At 36.5% G+C, this 16322-nt stretch overlaps 3 protein-coding genes across 4 annotated transcripts; all 3 read left to right on the top strand.

The window, feature by feature from the left end:
- Nucleotides 1–60: 60 nt before the first annotated feature.
- cyb5r1 (cytochrome b5 reductase 1) lies at nucleotides 61–6857 on the top strand. The gene is made up of 9 exons (XM_067388146.1): nucleotides 61–209; nucleotides 623–769; nucleotides 869–941; nucleotides 2466–2572; nucleotides 2652–2781; nucleotides 2872–2955; nucleotides 3035–3120; nucleotides 3330–3429; nucleotides 6096–6857. The coding sequence occupies exons 1-9, from the start codon at nucleotides 195–197 to the stop codon at nucleotides 6266–6268; spliced, it is 915 nt and encodes a 304-aa protein (XP_067244247.1). The 5' UTR covers nucleotides 61–194; the 3' UTR covers nucleotides 6269–6857.
- A 513-nt stretch (nucleotides 6858–7370) lies between these two features.
- adipor1a (adiponectin receptor 1a) lies at nucleotides 7371–14425 on the top strand. The gene is made up of 9 exons (XM_067388140.1): nucleotides 7371–7489; nucleotides 9508–9584; nucleotides 9686–9883; nucleotides 9993–10106; nucleotides 10324–10495; nucleotides 11833–12019; nucleotides 12112–12299; nucleotides 12965–13158; nucleotides 13277–14425. Exons 3-9 carry the CDS (start codon nucleotides 9740–9742, stop codon nucleotides 13403–13405), a joined length of 1128 nt encoding a protein of 375 aa, XP_067244241.1. The 5' UTR covers nucleotides 7371–7489; nucleotides 9508–9584; nucleotides 9686–9739; the 3' UTR covers nucleotides 13406–14425.
- A 72-nt stretch (nucleotides 14426–14497) lies between these two features.
- rabif (RAB interacting factor) lies at nucleotides 14498–16217 on the top strand. Of its 2 annotated transcripts, none has more exons than XM_067388142.1 (3): nucleotides 14498–14596; nucleotides 15043–15205; nucleotides 15429–16217. In XM_067388142.1, the coding sequence occupies exons 2-3, from the start codon at nucleotides 15056–15058 to the stop codon at nucleotides 15675–15677; spliced, it is 399 nt and encodes a 132-aa protein (XP_067244243.1). In that variant the 5' UTR covers nucleotides 14498–14596; nucleotides 15043–15055; the 3' UTR covers nucleotides 15678–16217. The 2 variants fall into 2 exon arrangements, with proteins under 2 accessions (XP_067244243.1, XP_067244242.1); XM_067388141.1 differs by lacking the exon at nucleotides 14498–14596 and adding an exon at nucleotides 14679–14908.
- Nucleotides 16218–16322: the final 105 nt, after the last annotated feature.

The following is a 16322-nucleotide window of genomic DNA, read 5'->3' as shown; positions in this document are numbered from 1 at the left end:
TAGTAATGAGGATGGGATTACGCAGAACGGAATGCGTTAAGGAGCGTTTTGCTATGCGCATTAACTGCGCAGCGTTGTTTGCCTCCAACACCGAGCTCTTCGCCTGCGTATTCATGGGTGTGTCGACGAACGTTTAGTCTGCAGGTTTGTTCGTTCTGACTGAATCTCCTTGTAGAAGTAGATCATCACTCGTCATGAGTTACTTCATGGTAAGTCACAAACGTTTGGATAAGTATACTAAATAAGTATACTAAAGATTATTTACTATTATTTAGAGGACATACGTCGTGCCAAGTTACTGCTTTGGAATCCCACCAAGTTTGTTTCGCATAACATTGCTGCTTATCAGCACCCAGCATATTGACTAGTCATGCCACACAATTGAAGATGTGCTATTCAGTCATTTGCTTTTAAATTACAGTTTTCAGTAGGAAACAATCAACAGACAGTTCGTCTAGAAATGGGATACCAAAGCAGAAACGTCATAGTTTATTCTTGGAAATACAGATGATTCATTGATGCATTTGAAACCGTTACACACTTATGTTAAATGCATTTTAGCTGTTATTTATAATTTGTTATTTTCTGTTACCTTGTTAATATGCACTAATCTGTATTTCAGTCCACTACAGTAGCAGTGACAGTTGGAGTGGTGCTGGTCTCAACAGCAGGTCTGCTGGGTTATTATTACTTTAACAGGAAAAGGAAACCACAGATTACCCTGATTGATTCCTCTGAAAAATACAAATTGAGACTAGTAGACAAAGAGGTATTTGCCCTGTCTCTTTATTTCCATGTGATATCATTTATATCTGTGGTGCTGACAAGATGCTGTTGACAAAATAATAAATTTACTCTATTCCTACAGATCATAAGTCATGATACCCGCAGGTTTCGGTTCGCCCTGCCTAGCCCAGAGCATGTTTTGGGATTACCAGTAGGTAAGAAGTGTTTAATAGGACTCTGGTATTGACTGTGAGTGGGTGGTGGTTCGGTTGTTTCTCTGCTGCTAATACAAAAGTTGCAGGTTTTGGTCTGAAGCGTGCTGAAATCCCACACCTGTCCCATCATGTAGACTGGGTTAAGCTGCTTTGAATAAGAACTGTGTGTTAAATGATAAATGAGTTGAAAAGCAGCTTGTTTACACATGCACATTTGCTTGAGAGTAATCAGGATGATGTTTAGATCTGGCATTAGTGGACTGCGCTAAATATAGGTGTAAATGGGGTACAAGAATTGGCGTGATCCGTTCAGAAACACAAACATGCTGTAAAGGACCACCTACACGCATTTCAATCAACCTTTGCACTAAAGTGGGTTTTTCATTTTAGATGTTATGTGGTTTTCTTCAGTATTAATTCCATGAAACTTATCATGTGATGTATGCACATTCAGAGTTAATACTTTAAAGGGTTTGATCACCCTAAAATGAAATTTCTGTCATTAATTACTCCCCCTCATGTCGTTTCAAACCCGTAAGACCTTCATTCATCTTCGTTCATGTTATGAAGTGACAAGAATGCTTTTTGTGTGCAAAAATAACAACTTAATTCAACAATTTCTTCCCTCTGCGTTCTGATGTAGAACCCGGAAGCGCTGCACTGTGTTTACTACATGAACAGCATAAGAGACTGACATGGAAGAGAATAAATTGTTGAATAAACTCATTATTTTTGTTTGTTTTTGCACACAAAATGTATTCTCGCCACTTCATAAAATTTAAAGTTGAACCACTGTAGTCACATGAACTATTTAAAGATGTCTTTACTACCTTTCTGGGTCTTGAAAGAGGTAATAACGTGCAGTCTATCGGAGACCAGAAAGCTCTCAGATTTCATCAAAAATATCTTATTTTGTGTTTTGAAGATGAACAAAGGTCTTACAGGTTTGAACAACATGAGGGTGAGTAATTAATGACAGAAATTAAATTTTTGGGTGAACTAACCCTTTAATAATTGTATTTTTAAAAAGAAATTTTTTTCTTCAGTAAAAGAAAGCATTAAATTGATCAAAATGGACAGTACAGACATTTATAATGTTACCGTTTCAACAAAAATATAAATTAGCAAAACTCTTCTCAACATTGATAATAATATATTATAATAAAAATATATAATAAATGTTAAAATAATAAGAAATGTTTCTTGAGCACCAAATCGTCATATTAGAATGATTTCTGAATGATCATGTGACACTGAAGACTGGAGTAATGATGCTGAAAATGACCTTTTTGCGGTTAAACATGCATTAACATACTGACATAGCATGTTTTGTATGTAGTCATGAAATCAGAGACCCATTTGAAACATGTTGCCATATGTAAACAGTAGTTTGTCTCCGATTGTGATCTGATCATCTGATACGGATGTTCATACCTGGTGTAAACAGGAACTTGATGGGCAGACTGGGGTGTGTATCGACTATTAATAGTAAATCACCTTTTCTCCCTGTCTTTCTGTCTCAAGGCAAGCATGTTTATCTCTCTGCCAGGATTGATGGGAATTTGATTGTGCGTCCTTACACACCAGTGTCCAGTGATGATGACAAAGGATTTGTTGACCTAGTTGTGAAGGTTCTCTTTGTCTATATTTCTTGTAAAAGCCTTTGGGGTTTGAATTATTATTATAGAGCTGACATATTTTCCTCTGCAGATTTATTTTAAGAATGTGCACCCAAAGTTCCCCGAAGGGGGAAAGATGTCCCAGTACCTGGAGAGTTTGAGGATCGGAGATGTGATTGACTTCAGAGGACCAGGAGGTTTGCTGGAGTACAAGGGGGAAGGTCTGACAGCGTATTTACTATCAATATTTGACCTGAATTCAGATGGACGTATTTACAGTCACACCTTACACCTACATCTCCACCCAACAGGTCGGTTCGCTATACAGGCCGATAAGAAGGCCCCTGCCGAGATCAAGACTGTAAAAACATTGGGTCTTATCTCTGGAGGAACAGGTACAACGTCTTTCTCCTCATTTCTAGTCAAAATGAAGCCGTATGATCACTAAAATTATTTGTCCTTCTCCTTGTGTAGGCATTACACCAATGTTGCAGCTGATTCGTGACATTATCAAGAACCCGAGTGACACAACTACATGCAGCCTGCTCTTTGCCAACCAGGTTGGTGTTCCATTAAAGTGATGTAATTAATGGGTTAGTTCTGAATTTATAATGACATAATTTTCATTTTTGGGTGAACTCTCTCTTTAAGAGTTTGATGGAATGTTTTGTATGTACAGTAAACAAAATATTACATAAATGATGTTCAAAGAGATTAAACATCTTAGCAAGTATAAACTGAATCTGTTTACCTCTCATCTGCCTTCCAGACTGAGAAGGACATTCTGCTGAAGGATGAGCTGGAGGAGATTCAGGCGAGGCATCCAGATCGCTTCAAACTCTGGTTCACGGTGGATAGAGCTCCTGAAGGTATGAGACTTTAGTTTATACAAGACTTACAAGATGGTAAAGCTTGATTTACAGTACATTTCAAAGGTTTGGGGTCTGTAAGATGTTTTTATGTTTCTGAAAGAAGTCTCATGATCACCAAAGCTGCATTTATTTGATTAAAAATACAGTAAAAACAGTAATATTGTGAATTTAAAGTAGCTGTTTTCTATTTTAATCTGTTTTAAAATCTGTTAATACATTTTTTATTATCAGTGTTGAAAACAGTTGTGCTGCTTAATATTTTTGTGGAAATAATCATACTTTTTTCAGAATTCTTCAAAAGAACAGCATTTATTTAAAATAGAAACCTTTTGTAACATTAAAAATGTATTTACTGTCACTTTTGATCAATTTAACGCATTCTTGCTGAATGAAACTCCAAACTTTTGAACAGTAGTGTACAGTATGTGGGTCAAAGACATGATTTTATTTTGTCTGGACCTATGAACTTATTTACAAATACATAAAAAATTCAATTTATACACACAATGGGTCTCATTCATGAAACATTCGTAAATATACGAGTAAATATGTGAGTGATTTGCGCGTAAAGAGACCTTCCCGAAAACTCTTCTCCTGATTCACAAATACTTCGTAAACGTCAAAAGTGATAGTGAAATGTGTGTGTGTGTTAATGAATTCCAATCAGTCGTAAATGGGACGCGTGTGCACGCTTATTCTCATTTACCATAAATCCCGCCCATTAAATCCGACTGACAACTATATATGGGCATCATATTATGACACCAAACGAAGTAATTTTGGCCATTTTATAGGAAACAATTTCCATAACAATTAAGGGGCCATTAGTTTGCCCAGCCCTATTGAAATCAATTAATTATTTGATTAAAGTGCTCCGTTTGCAGATGCTATTACTGGCTCTCACAATAAAAGTAAAAAGAAAAAACGTATGTAATTACTATATATAATATTTTTTCAAAATGCTGTGTAATGTACCTTATTAAGGTGAATTAAAATGCAGCCTTATTAATGAGCAAAACGTTCGGATGTTAAACGCACTATTTACACGTGGCTGGGAGCCGGTGTAGATTTCTTTCGTACCAACTAACATTTGGAAAATACTAAACATTTTAATGAATCCGAAAATTTACCCTAGAACCACTTTACACACGATTTACACAAAAAAATTGTTCTGCTCGTGTTTCATGAATGAGACCAAATGACTTGAATAAACTGAATATGTTTTTAATCTCTCAATCAAAATTCATTTTGATATTTAATTTGGGTCATAAGGTCAAAAATGTGAGGGTGATAGAACTGTCCTGATGAAATAAAATATATTTTGACTTTTTTATAGCAAGGCAAAAGGTTCAGCTTGTACAATATCATGTGGTGTGACTCGGACAAAAACGTAATGATATTTAAGAATGAATAATTTTGTAATTTAATATTTATACCAAAAAAAACGAAATAATAATTTTACTTTATATTTAATTATTTATTTATTTTTTTTGTAAATAATGTACACTCACATGCATTCATTGTGTAAGGAGAATGTTATTACATTTTACTTGATGGTTACATCACATTACATTTTAATTTCTTTAAATTTACCTTAAAATTTCTTTATAAATAATGTACACTCGCATATATTCAGTGTGTAAGGAGAATATGTTATTACATTTCACTTGGTTACACCACATGACATCTTAATTTCTTTAAAGGGATAGTTCACCCAAAAATGAAAATTTGATGTTTATCTGCTTACCCCCAGCGCATCCGAGATGTAGGTGACTTTGTTTCTTCAGTAGAACACAAATTATGATTTTTAACTGCAACCGTTGCCGTCTGTCAGTCAAATAGTGCCGTCTATGAGTGAATGGGAACTTCTACTATAAAAGTAAATAAAACTTGCATAGACAAATCCAAATTAAACCCTGCGGCTCGTGACGACACATTGATGTCCTAAGACACGAAACGATCAGTTTGTGTGATAAACTGAATAGTATTTATATCATTTTTTACCTCTAAAACACCACTATGTCCAACTGCGTTCAGCATTCGTTTAGTGAGGTCTGATCGCGCTCTGACAGCGGCAGTGATTTCTCGCGCATATACTTCAATGAGAGCTAGACATCACTGCCGTTGTCAGAGCGCGATCAGACCTCACTAAGCGAATGCTGAACGCAGTTGGACATAGTGGTGTTTTAGAGGTAAAAAATGATATAAATACTGTTCGGTTTCTCGCACAAACCGATCGTTTCGTGTCTTAGGACATCAACGTGTCGTCATGAGCCACAGGGTTTAATTTGGATTTGTCTAAGCAAGTTTTATTTACTTTTATAGTAGAAGTTCCCATTGACCCACATTATACGGCTGACAGACGGCAACAGTTGGAGTTAAAAATCATCATTTGTGTTCTACTGAAGAAACAAAGTCACCTACATCTTGGATGCGCAGATAAGCAGATAAACATCAAATTTTCATTTTTGGGTGAACTATCCCTTTAAATTTAAACTTTTTTTATCATTATAAAGAATTTTTTTTTTCAAACCATACGTGAACACAAAGAGTAAAATTTTTAAGAACATGGGACGTATTTTAGACTAGATTTTTCATATATTATTTATCATATTTAGTTTGCATACTTCCTTTGAAGTGTATCTGTATTTACTTGTCTGCAGATTGGGAGTACAGTCAGGGCTTCATCAATGCTGAGATGATTCAGGAGCACCTGCCTCCACCCAATGACGACTCTATGATCCTCATGTGCGGTCCACCTCCCATGATCCAGTTTGCCTGTAATCCCAACTTGGACAAACTCGGCTACCGGCAGAGCCAACGCTTCGTCTATTAGACTTTTCTCGACGTTCAAGGCCCAGACCACTAAATACTCCAAAGATACAGACACTGAGTTGCACACAATTGTGTTTAAGCAAATATGACATTACAAATCTGCTCTTATATAGCAAATTACCCTGTTATGGACAGTACATATTAAATGTTTAAATGTTGTCTGTCCAGGCGTAATTGATTCTTCATATTAAAAGCCCTTAATTATATAACATGATACAACGATCTACTGTCTCCTCAGGCTTTATATTCACCATTGTGGTTTGATGTGCTCTGAAAGCTCACAATAAGATGCTGAAACTGGGGAAAAAAAACAATCTAATGCACTTGAAAAGGCACCAGTGTGTTAAGACACCTGCTTGCTGAATTTAATGCTGAATATTATATTTATGTGCCTATGTGACTGGCATTCATATTTGGTGTATGTGCACATTGTTATGAGATGCATTTGCTGTCACTTTTTGTATGCATGCTGCACTCCATATGTTTATCTGTTGTGTTAACCTTGTTTGAATTTAAAAAGCAATGCAATTATTTTATACAAAATGCACTAAAGGAACACAACTAGGAAATGCTTATTAAAGTGTTTTCACTGGCAACTTTTGTTTTTAATTTCTTCTCCCCCCAACATTACATTTTTTTTTTTTATGTTTTGGTTGTGGGATGCTCACTTTTGCTTTGACTGAGATTATAAGGACTGCCACGGATAAGGATTTAGGATTATAGGAGATTGGCAGCTAAGGCCAGCTGGTTTAACACAAAAATTCTCCATCTCCGTTTTTTTATCGTCCTAAAAGCTGCCAGCACGTGCCGGATAAATGTGACCATCACAAAAACGTGCTGCTGCTGTATTGTAAAGCGCTTCAGTATTTTCTGTGCAGTCCTCAGACTGAAGTTCAACCGTCACTACCTGTTTTTTTACAAAAAAATTAAATCACCTTCTGGAGATTACTGCTGTAAATGTGGAAGAATTCACAAGAACCACCAAATAAATGGGTTAGTGAGAGCCACTAAAGAGCGCTGTGGGGGTTTTAACAAATATCTTGCAGCACTGTCTTTCACCAGCAGGTGGCGCCACCGCAGTGTTATTTCAAAGGCAACAGAGAGCCAGTTTGAACTCGCCGTCTGACACACAGCAGCTTTCAACTCTGTTTCTCCATCCTGCTGGTGTTTGGTGGCCATCCGGAAGAGATCCAATTTCTTTAACAGCAGTTCTGGAAATCAGGTAACCGTCTGGACGATAAAATGCATCATTATTTCACTGCAAAGGCAAAACTATGATTCATATATTGTTGTAAGCGCATCCAGACACAGTAGTTTAGCGGTGCGTAGCGGTTTCTGTGTCTCAATGCTAACCTGCCCTAATATAACAGCTTTGTTTTTTTAAAGCGCTTAATTTCGTTCTAAATAATCGTTGTTGGGGACATTTTTGCGAATAATACAGTATAGTTGTTGCTGAAACACTGTTGTTATGTTATGTATGATGATCTTGTAAGTGTTGATCATGACGTGTACCGGTGTTTTGGCTGTTCTTCCTCTAAATGTAAAGCCCCTTGTTAGCCAGCAGGCTAATTACCGTTAGTCGTAGGTATGAGCTGCATGATGCCATTTCATACAGATAACTGTGTCATGTATAACGGTTTTGATTCGAAATGCACTGAGCTGCCTATATATTCTGGACGGTGTATTTAGAATCAAGTGTGCGTTTGAACGTTTGATTCGAATTAGTGGTGAGGATTTTGATTCCTCGCAGTGACTCGGATCTTTTAAATCAGCTCACAAAAACAGATCCGTTCAGTGGCTCTTTCCGCAGGTTATCGGATGAGTGTATTAAAGAGTTATAAGACATTAACCAAACCAACCAGCTATTTTTTTTTTTTTTAAGACATTTCAAACTTTGATTTGAAGCAAAAAAAAAAAAAAAAAAAAAATCAGGCAAACCGCTTTAATGATGGATAGAACTACAATCCCTTGAAGCAAATTCAGTAAATTCACAAGTATTTTGCCACTATTTGCTTGTCGCAGTTCTCTGATTGGTGGACATCTGCAGAATCATGGGTAATGTAGTTTTTCGCGTGGAATTACTCTGTTATACTTTTTTTTTTTTTTTTTTTTAATTAATAAAAGTAAAATAACCTTAAATGATTAGTTCACTTTCAAATTAAAATTTCCTGATAATTTACTCACCCCCATGTCATCCAAGATTTTCATGTCTTTCTTTATCCAGTTTAAGGTTTTTGATGAAAACATTCCAGGATTTTTCTCCATATAGTGGACCCCAATGGAGCCCAAACGGTTGAAGGTCAAAATTACAGTTTACAGCAATCCCAGACAAGGATTAAGGGTCTTATCTAGAGAAACCATCGCTCATTTTCTAAAAAAAAAAAATTCAAAATGTTATATGTTTTAACCAGAAATGCTCATCTTGAATGAGCTCTCTTCTTCTTCTTCTCTATAAGAATTCCGGCAGTGTCGACACTAAGTGTATTACTGCCCTCTTCAGGTCAAAGTTTGAACTAATTGTTATATACTTGCACTAGAATATTGTATATGACAATTTAGTTCAAACTTTGACCTGATCAGGGCAGTAATACACTTAGTGTCGACACTGCCGGAATTCTAATAAAGAAGAGAGCTAGTTCAAGATGAGCATTTATGGTTATAACTTAATTATTTTTGTTAGAAAATGAGCAATGGTTTCTCTAGATAAGACCCTTATTCCTCGTCTGGGATCGTGTAGAATGTTTTGAAGCTGCACTGAAACTGTAATTTTGACCTTCAACTGTTTGGGCTCCATTATAAGGAGAAAAAATCCTGGAATATTTTCATCAAAAACCTTAATTTCTTTTCGACTGAAGAAAGAAAGACATGAACATCTTGGATGACATGGGGGTGAGTAAATTATCAGAAAACTTTAATTTGAAAGTGAACTAATCCTTTAAATAATTCAGACTGATGGCTTAAAAAAAAAAAGCATATACCAATCGATTAACAACTTCCACAGGTTTTTAAATCAATTCCCCTATGGAGAAAATGAATAGAATCTTTATTTTGGGAACCCAACTGTTGCACTCTATGGTAGTGAATGATAATGATTTGAAAAAATGATGTCAAAATAAGCTGTGATTGTAAACAGCTATATGAGCTTTGAAACACAGCCAGTATTTTGAACTGAGATAATAATGCCAAGTTGTTGTTTTTTTTCTTCTTCTTCTTCTTCTTCTTCTTTTTTTTTTTTTAAAGACTGAATGCAATTTAATAGAGAGGCAAACATCAGGAGGCTGGTTTAGACCTGCCTGTGTTCAAAGCTCCTGTCAGAGGTAAGCCATCTCTGTTGTTGTTATGGGTCACTGGTGTTGTCATGACTTGACTTTGACCATGAAGTTTTGTTTTGATTGAAATCATTACTTTTGGCCCACAGTGAACTGAAGTGGAGGCTTCAGAGGTCTGGGTCGGGTCACAGGGCAGTCTACTTATGTCAGGCCAAATCAGGTCTGCCAGTCATGCGGACTGTCGGGTCACTGAGGAATGCCACGTCCCAGCTGAGGTGGAGCTGATGGAGCTGGGTCCCCTGCTGGAGGAGAACGGCCCCATAGGAGCCAAGGGAGTCCAGTCAGAGGCAAGCCACATAATGATTAATCTGAATGCATTACAGAGTCTTTCATATTCAGTGCCACTACCAGCAGAAAGTGCTGCAGGCTCATTTTGAGCTCTGATTGTATCCACAGGGAGCAAGTGTTCTTGCGGATGATGAAGAGGAGGATGAAGAGGTCGGAGAGGTTCTGACGCTACCACTGCAGGCTCATCATGCAATGGAGAAGATGGAGGAGTTTGTGCATAAGGTGTGATTGTCAAACATGACTGCTTAAACAGAAATTTAAAGGGATATTTATCACCAAAAAATTAAACTTGTCATCATTTACTCACCCTCATGTCATTCACAAACCTGTAAAAACATTCTTCAAAATATCATCTTTTGTGTTCCACACAAGAAAGTTAGTCATACAGGTTTGTAAGGGCATGGCAACAAAGTGGTAATGCTGAATCTCTGTTCTGCAGGTCTGGGAGGGCCGTTGGAGGGTCATTCCCTTTCACGTCCTGCCAGAGTGGCTAAAAGACAATGACTACCTCCTGCACGGTCACCGGCCTCCCATGCCCTCTTTCCGTGCTTGCTTTGGGAGCATTTTCAGGATCCACACAGAGACTGGGAATATCTGGACTCATTTGTTGGGTAAGGTTGGGGTTACAGTGTGGAGTCGTCACAGAGAATGGTGGCTATTGTGCACCTCATGCATATATTTAGTGCGATAAGTACGCAGCAGATCGATTTACAAGAACAAACACTGCTCTCATTTGAGAGCATGCAAGATCAAGATAAACCTTTTACGTATGCTGAAATATATTATTTTATAATAAATTGTCTTTGCAGAGTTAAATAATTATAAATATTCATATGAGTGTATAACATTGACAAATTGACCGTGATGAAAAAGGCAAAAATTTTAAAACCATCTAGTGTAAAACAGTTATGTCAAGCAGTGTTGTTATTGTTAACTAAAACCAAATCCTATAGAATAACACAAGACATGTCACTCGTATTGTTTTGAATGGGAGAAAGTGTAACACGCAATATGGCAGAATAAGTCCCGCCTTCTAAATAAGAGCCAATCGCCGACTGGTAAAGTCATCGCGCCACTACAGCGGCCGTTAGAAGCACCGGTTTCTATAGAAAGTCAGACGCGCGCCTCCGAAATGAGGCACAAGAGACGCGTATTTAGGTGTGCGCATGCGCATTAGCTTGATCCAGCATAAAAATACAGGTTTTTTTTGTCATTATTTGAGCGTTTGGAAAAAAATTATGAGACAGTTGTTGTCAGATTACATTGGTGATTTCAAATATGAAATTTAATCGAAAGCTTGGCAAACGGCTTTGGAGCTGCATGATGCCCAGAGAGGCGTTTCAAAGATGGCCGCCAAGTGAAATGACTTGTCTTAAAGGGACTTTGCTAAAACTATTCAAATCAATTTTGTTCATTGAAATGAAGCTGGAAGATAAACTTAAAAATTTGAAATTTGCTTTGGCAACTAACTAAAGTTTAAGTTGAAGTACTAAACTTACTAAAATTTTAATAAAAAATAAAGCAATATAGAAATATTTAAAATACAAAAAACAATAAAAATGACAAAAGCACATACCAAAATGACCTAAAATTTAAATAAAATTGGAATGAAAACTGAAAACATAAATAAAAGCTAAATCTAATTATTAATAAATACTAAAAATAATACTTAAAAAAACAATAATACTCATTTTCATTTTAGAAATGTACTATTTGTTCACAATGGCTTCATATTATTTTGAAAAATGTACCATTTCAGTCAGGTTTAAATTTAAACTTTATCTTCAAAACAGTTTTAAAATATATTTCTTCATTGTGATATATGGAAAGTTGTATCACTGATATGTTTTCCTATATGCCCCTTTATGACTTTATGTATCTTTTAATAAATTAAAAGATCCAGTCAAAAACAAACAAACATTGACCCATTTTTTTTTTTCCCCCACAGGGTTAATCTTATTCTTGTGCCTGGGCACACTTACCATGTTGAGGCCCAATATGTACTTCATGGCCCCCTTGCAGGAGAAGGTTGTGTTCGGGATGTTCTTCTTGGGTGCAGTGCTGTGCCTCAGCTTCTCCTGGCTTTTTCACACCGTCTACTGCCATTCTGAGAAAGTATCTCGCACTTTCTCTAAGTAGGTTTATTGTTTTGTTATTAACTGCACTATTTCCTGGTGGAAATGACTTTAAGTGACTTATCTCTCTGTTTTCTCTCTCTCTCTCTCAGACTAGACTACTCCGGAATTGCTTTGCTGATCATGGGCTCTTTTGTACCCTGGCTTTACTACTCCTTCTACTGCTCTCCTCAGCCTCGTCTCATCTACCTCACAATCGTCTGTGTGTTGGGTATAGCAGCCATCGTCGTTGCACAGTGGGACCGTTTCTCCACGCCCCGCCACAGGCCCACCAGAGCAGGTGGGCAGTGATGTATTTGCCATAAAATGTCAATTTTAGCTTATTTTAGGCCAATCTTTAATGGTAAAAGATTGAACCTGATACAGTACTAAACAATAGAAGTTAAAGTACAACTTGACAGAATTGATTTTCAACCTGCTTTGTATTGATACAAAGTCAGTAGTATATGTGAATGAACAATGTTTACTCTTTCTCTGGACTGAGAAATTCATGTTTTGTCCGCCGAATAACGAAAACGCTGACTTTTGACAGCTCCAGGACTTTCATGATAACCACAGGATTATACTTCTGCATTTTTGTATCCTCACCCACAGACAAAAGGTTATTAACAGAACAGTTCATGTAAGAGTAGGTTTATCACTGAAAATGATCTCGTACCTCATCTACTCTTTTTAAACTGCATTATGACAGAAATGGCAACAGCTTTCTTACAGTATGTGACTGTTTTGCTTCAGGGGGTTGGGCGGAACTGACAGAATGGCAGTTTCTTGTTTTTTCCTCTCCGTTCTATTAAAAACACTACAAATTTAAAATGAAAATGTAACACAATAACTAATTCAAAATAAAAATTCTAATAGTATCTCAGTGATACTTAACTAACACTGCATCAAGACAATGATGCATTTATTCATAGCATATTGTTTTTTAAAAAATGTTTTCTTTAGGAGTTTTCATGGGTCTTGGATTGAGCGGGATTGTCCCCACCATGCACTTCACCATCGAGGAGGGTTTTGTCAAAGCCACTACTGTTGGACAGATGGGCTGGTTCTATTTGATGGGCGCCATGTACATCACAGGTGCTGGACTGTATGCTGCACGAATCCCAGAGCGCTATTTCCCGGGCAAGTGTGATATTTGGGTAAGTGAAGGAGTTTTTGATCTTGTGGTTTAGTCGGAAATGATTTTTTTCTTTGTCATATTCTGGAATGTAGCGAAATGCAGATTTTTTTAACTCACCTAATTTGCTTTTTTCATAGTTTCACTCACACCAGATATTCCATGTGCTGGTGGTAGCTGCAGCCTTCATTCATTTCTATGGAGTGTCCAACCTGCAGGAGTTCCGCTATGGCCTTGAGGGAGGCTGCACTGATGACACTCTCCTCTGAGAGCTCCGCAAACACATCCCTTTTCAATTAGGGTTTAGTTCCCCCATTTATACTCATTCCTTGATTTGTTTTATTCACCTTTGAGTTTTTTCCTGATTGTTTTGACTTTTATTCATTTTTATTCTGTTACAAAGAATCCATGAAATTTCATTTATGAAAGTTTTTGTTTGGATAAAGAGCACCATAGGCTGAACAAGTAATCGGAAGCTGAAACATGATGACCCTTGCTATCATCAAAAGTTAATTTAAACACAATCTCTTTGGGTTTGAACATGTTTCTTTAGTAGTGAAAAGCACTTTCATTGAGCTGTAGAGATGCCCCCTCATAATATAATGCATCTAAGTTTTTCTTAATGTAAATGAACAGTTCTTCACATTGTTTGATGCACACCCAAACTATTACCCAAACTTTGTTGAATAAAGAAATGTCTTTGACATCTTTTTATTCAAACTGACTGGAAAACGCACAAAGGGCAAATAAAGGGTTTGAGGGTTTTCGGCAAAATCTACGTGCTTAGAACACATTCATAATTTTAACTTCTAGGTCAAATGAAAATGTAAACAGGTCAACTGTTGCACCTTACAGCACAGATATTGAATATCATTGTTATTAAAGCCTCTGCATGGATACATCTGTGCAGTCTGTAAAGTATAAACTTTCCTGTAAAGTATAAGAATATTCCTGTGCCTTAGGCCACTGGAAATAGGTTTAAATTAGATGGGCCAAAACTACAGTGTAGTAAATTTCATTAGTCTCAAACATAACTAGTTAATTTACTTTGCAAGCAATCCAATCAAATTATTAAAAAGGTTACATAAATAACAAATAAAAAAAAAGTTTGACCTTTATTGTTGAACTTTCTCAGACTGCTGTTTGTAAAAAAGTAGTGTTTGATCCTTTTTAAATAAGCTAACTGTGTGGCTTTACCACAACCATATATTCATGTGTTACGTGTAGAGGTGGTAAATCATTTACATTTAACTGAAATGTGAAATGTTTAAATAAATATTTATGGGTCATACTTTGAGTTTCTCTTATTTTTCTTGATTTATACTGTGAAGATAATCGTTCAGGTAAAAATGGAGGTTTGGATACGTTCAAAATTTAACCCCCGGAGGTCCATTTTCATTATACATTTGCAAACAACTCTATCTAAACCAGGATATTTGCAAATTATATATAAATAAAAGGTAAATATATGCAATAATATATATATTATCTGGATTTGAAAATTATGTTCCCATCACATTAGAACATTACTGCGTTTGAAAATGGAGTCTCTGAGCGGAACGAATTCATGGCTTGTTTTTCAGCCGGTCTGCTTTAGCAGTTGCGCACGAATTAGCAGTTAGCGCTGACACTAGTCCGCTAGTGTTTTTCAACTAGTGTCTATTATTGTGTTTATACTTAAGTTACTATATTTGTACTCGACATTTCGAAGACCATATTTGGATAACAAATCTGACTTATACAGGATCAGTTTTCCTCATGGTCTGACTTAGGCGAGTATTCTTTCTTACCAGTCTCTTATTTAGCCAGTTAGCTAATTATATACCATATAATTAGATAAATTGATAGACTGGCCATGATCAAGTAATACATGTTAAATTCTGATGATCGTATGTTTTGTTTTCAGTTTGCTTACTAACATGGATGACAGTAATCAGACCTCCTCTCCTGAGGGATCTGTAGACCCCTCTCTCGTGTCAGAAGATGGTAAAAATGTGAAATCGGTGTTGTGCCAGAGATGTTCTTCTAAAGTGCTCTGCCCAGGCATGGCAGTGATTGCAGAAAAGGAGGTAACTTTTTTAAAAACTAGTTTTGTGTACAATATTTAAATACAGGTATTGTTCATACGCAAATTCATTGTAAGTTAAACAGTAATTTGCAAAAATGTAGTCATGATGTTTGCACAACTGACTTGTAATTTTAAATAAATTATGTTATATACAATGATGATGACGTTATCTCAATACTGATATGTCTTCTGTTTTCCATGCAACACGCCTTTCCATTTACCAGCTGTTTCTGCCTTCAATGAGGAAGAAAACCTCCATTGGTCAGTCAGACGGATCGTTGGATGGGGACACGTTAACAGCTCACTGGCTGGTGGATGACATGTACACATTTGAGAATGTGGGTTTCACAAAAGATGTAGGCAAAGTGAAGTACCTTATTTGTGCGGATTGTGAGATTGGACCCATTGGTTGGCATTGCCTGGATGACAAGAAGAGCTTCTATGTGGCATTGGACAGGGTGAACCACGAATAGTCACTATTTGGAAAAATTCTAAAGCAGGGGTGTCTAATCCTGCTCCTGGAGGGCCACTGTCCTGCAGAGTTTAGCTCTAACCCCAATTAAACACACCTGAACCAGCTAATACAGGAAACTCCCAGGTTGTGGTAAGTTTGAGCTAAACTCTGCAGGACAGTGGCCCTCCAGGACCGAGTTTGGACACCCCTGCTCTGAAGTATTTGACTGCATAACTACTATAGGTCTTTTGTTTTGCTCTCTTCACAGAGTTCAGAAAAATGTAATTGGTTTTTGTATAGTTTTTTATTGTGACATTTTCATTTTCACTGAACTGTATGCTAACGTACACATTTAACATCATAGTCTGCCATAGATGAATGGAGATGATCCTTTTAAACATTCCTTAACACAAGACCTTTCCATTATCTCTCAGTTTTCAGAACACATGAAGTCACTTTTGTGAATGAAGAGATTTAGTGCTTGTCAAATAACAAAATTCATTGTTGACCATTTAAAATAATTCCAATATTATACTGAAAAAAATAAAATATAACTCTAAACTGTTATGAGTTACTATTTTTTGTAGAAAACAATGTTCTTCAGTGCATCTATGTCATGTGTGTATATATATGTATACATTTTATATATGTACACCACACATTT

Source organism: Chanodichthys erythropterus, chromosome 6 (genome assembly GCF_024489055.1).
Source record: "Chanodichthys erythropterus isolate Z2021 chromosome 6, ASM2448905v1, whole genome shotgun sequence".
NCBI classification, from domain to species: Eukaryota; Metazoa; Chordata; class Actinopteri; order Cypriniformes; family Xenocyprididae; genus Chanodichthys; species Chanodichthys erythropterus.
This window is presented reverse-complemented; position numbering and strand designations above follow the sequence as displayed.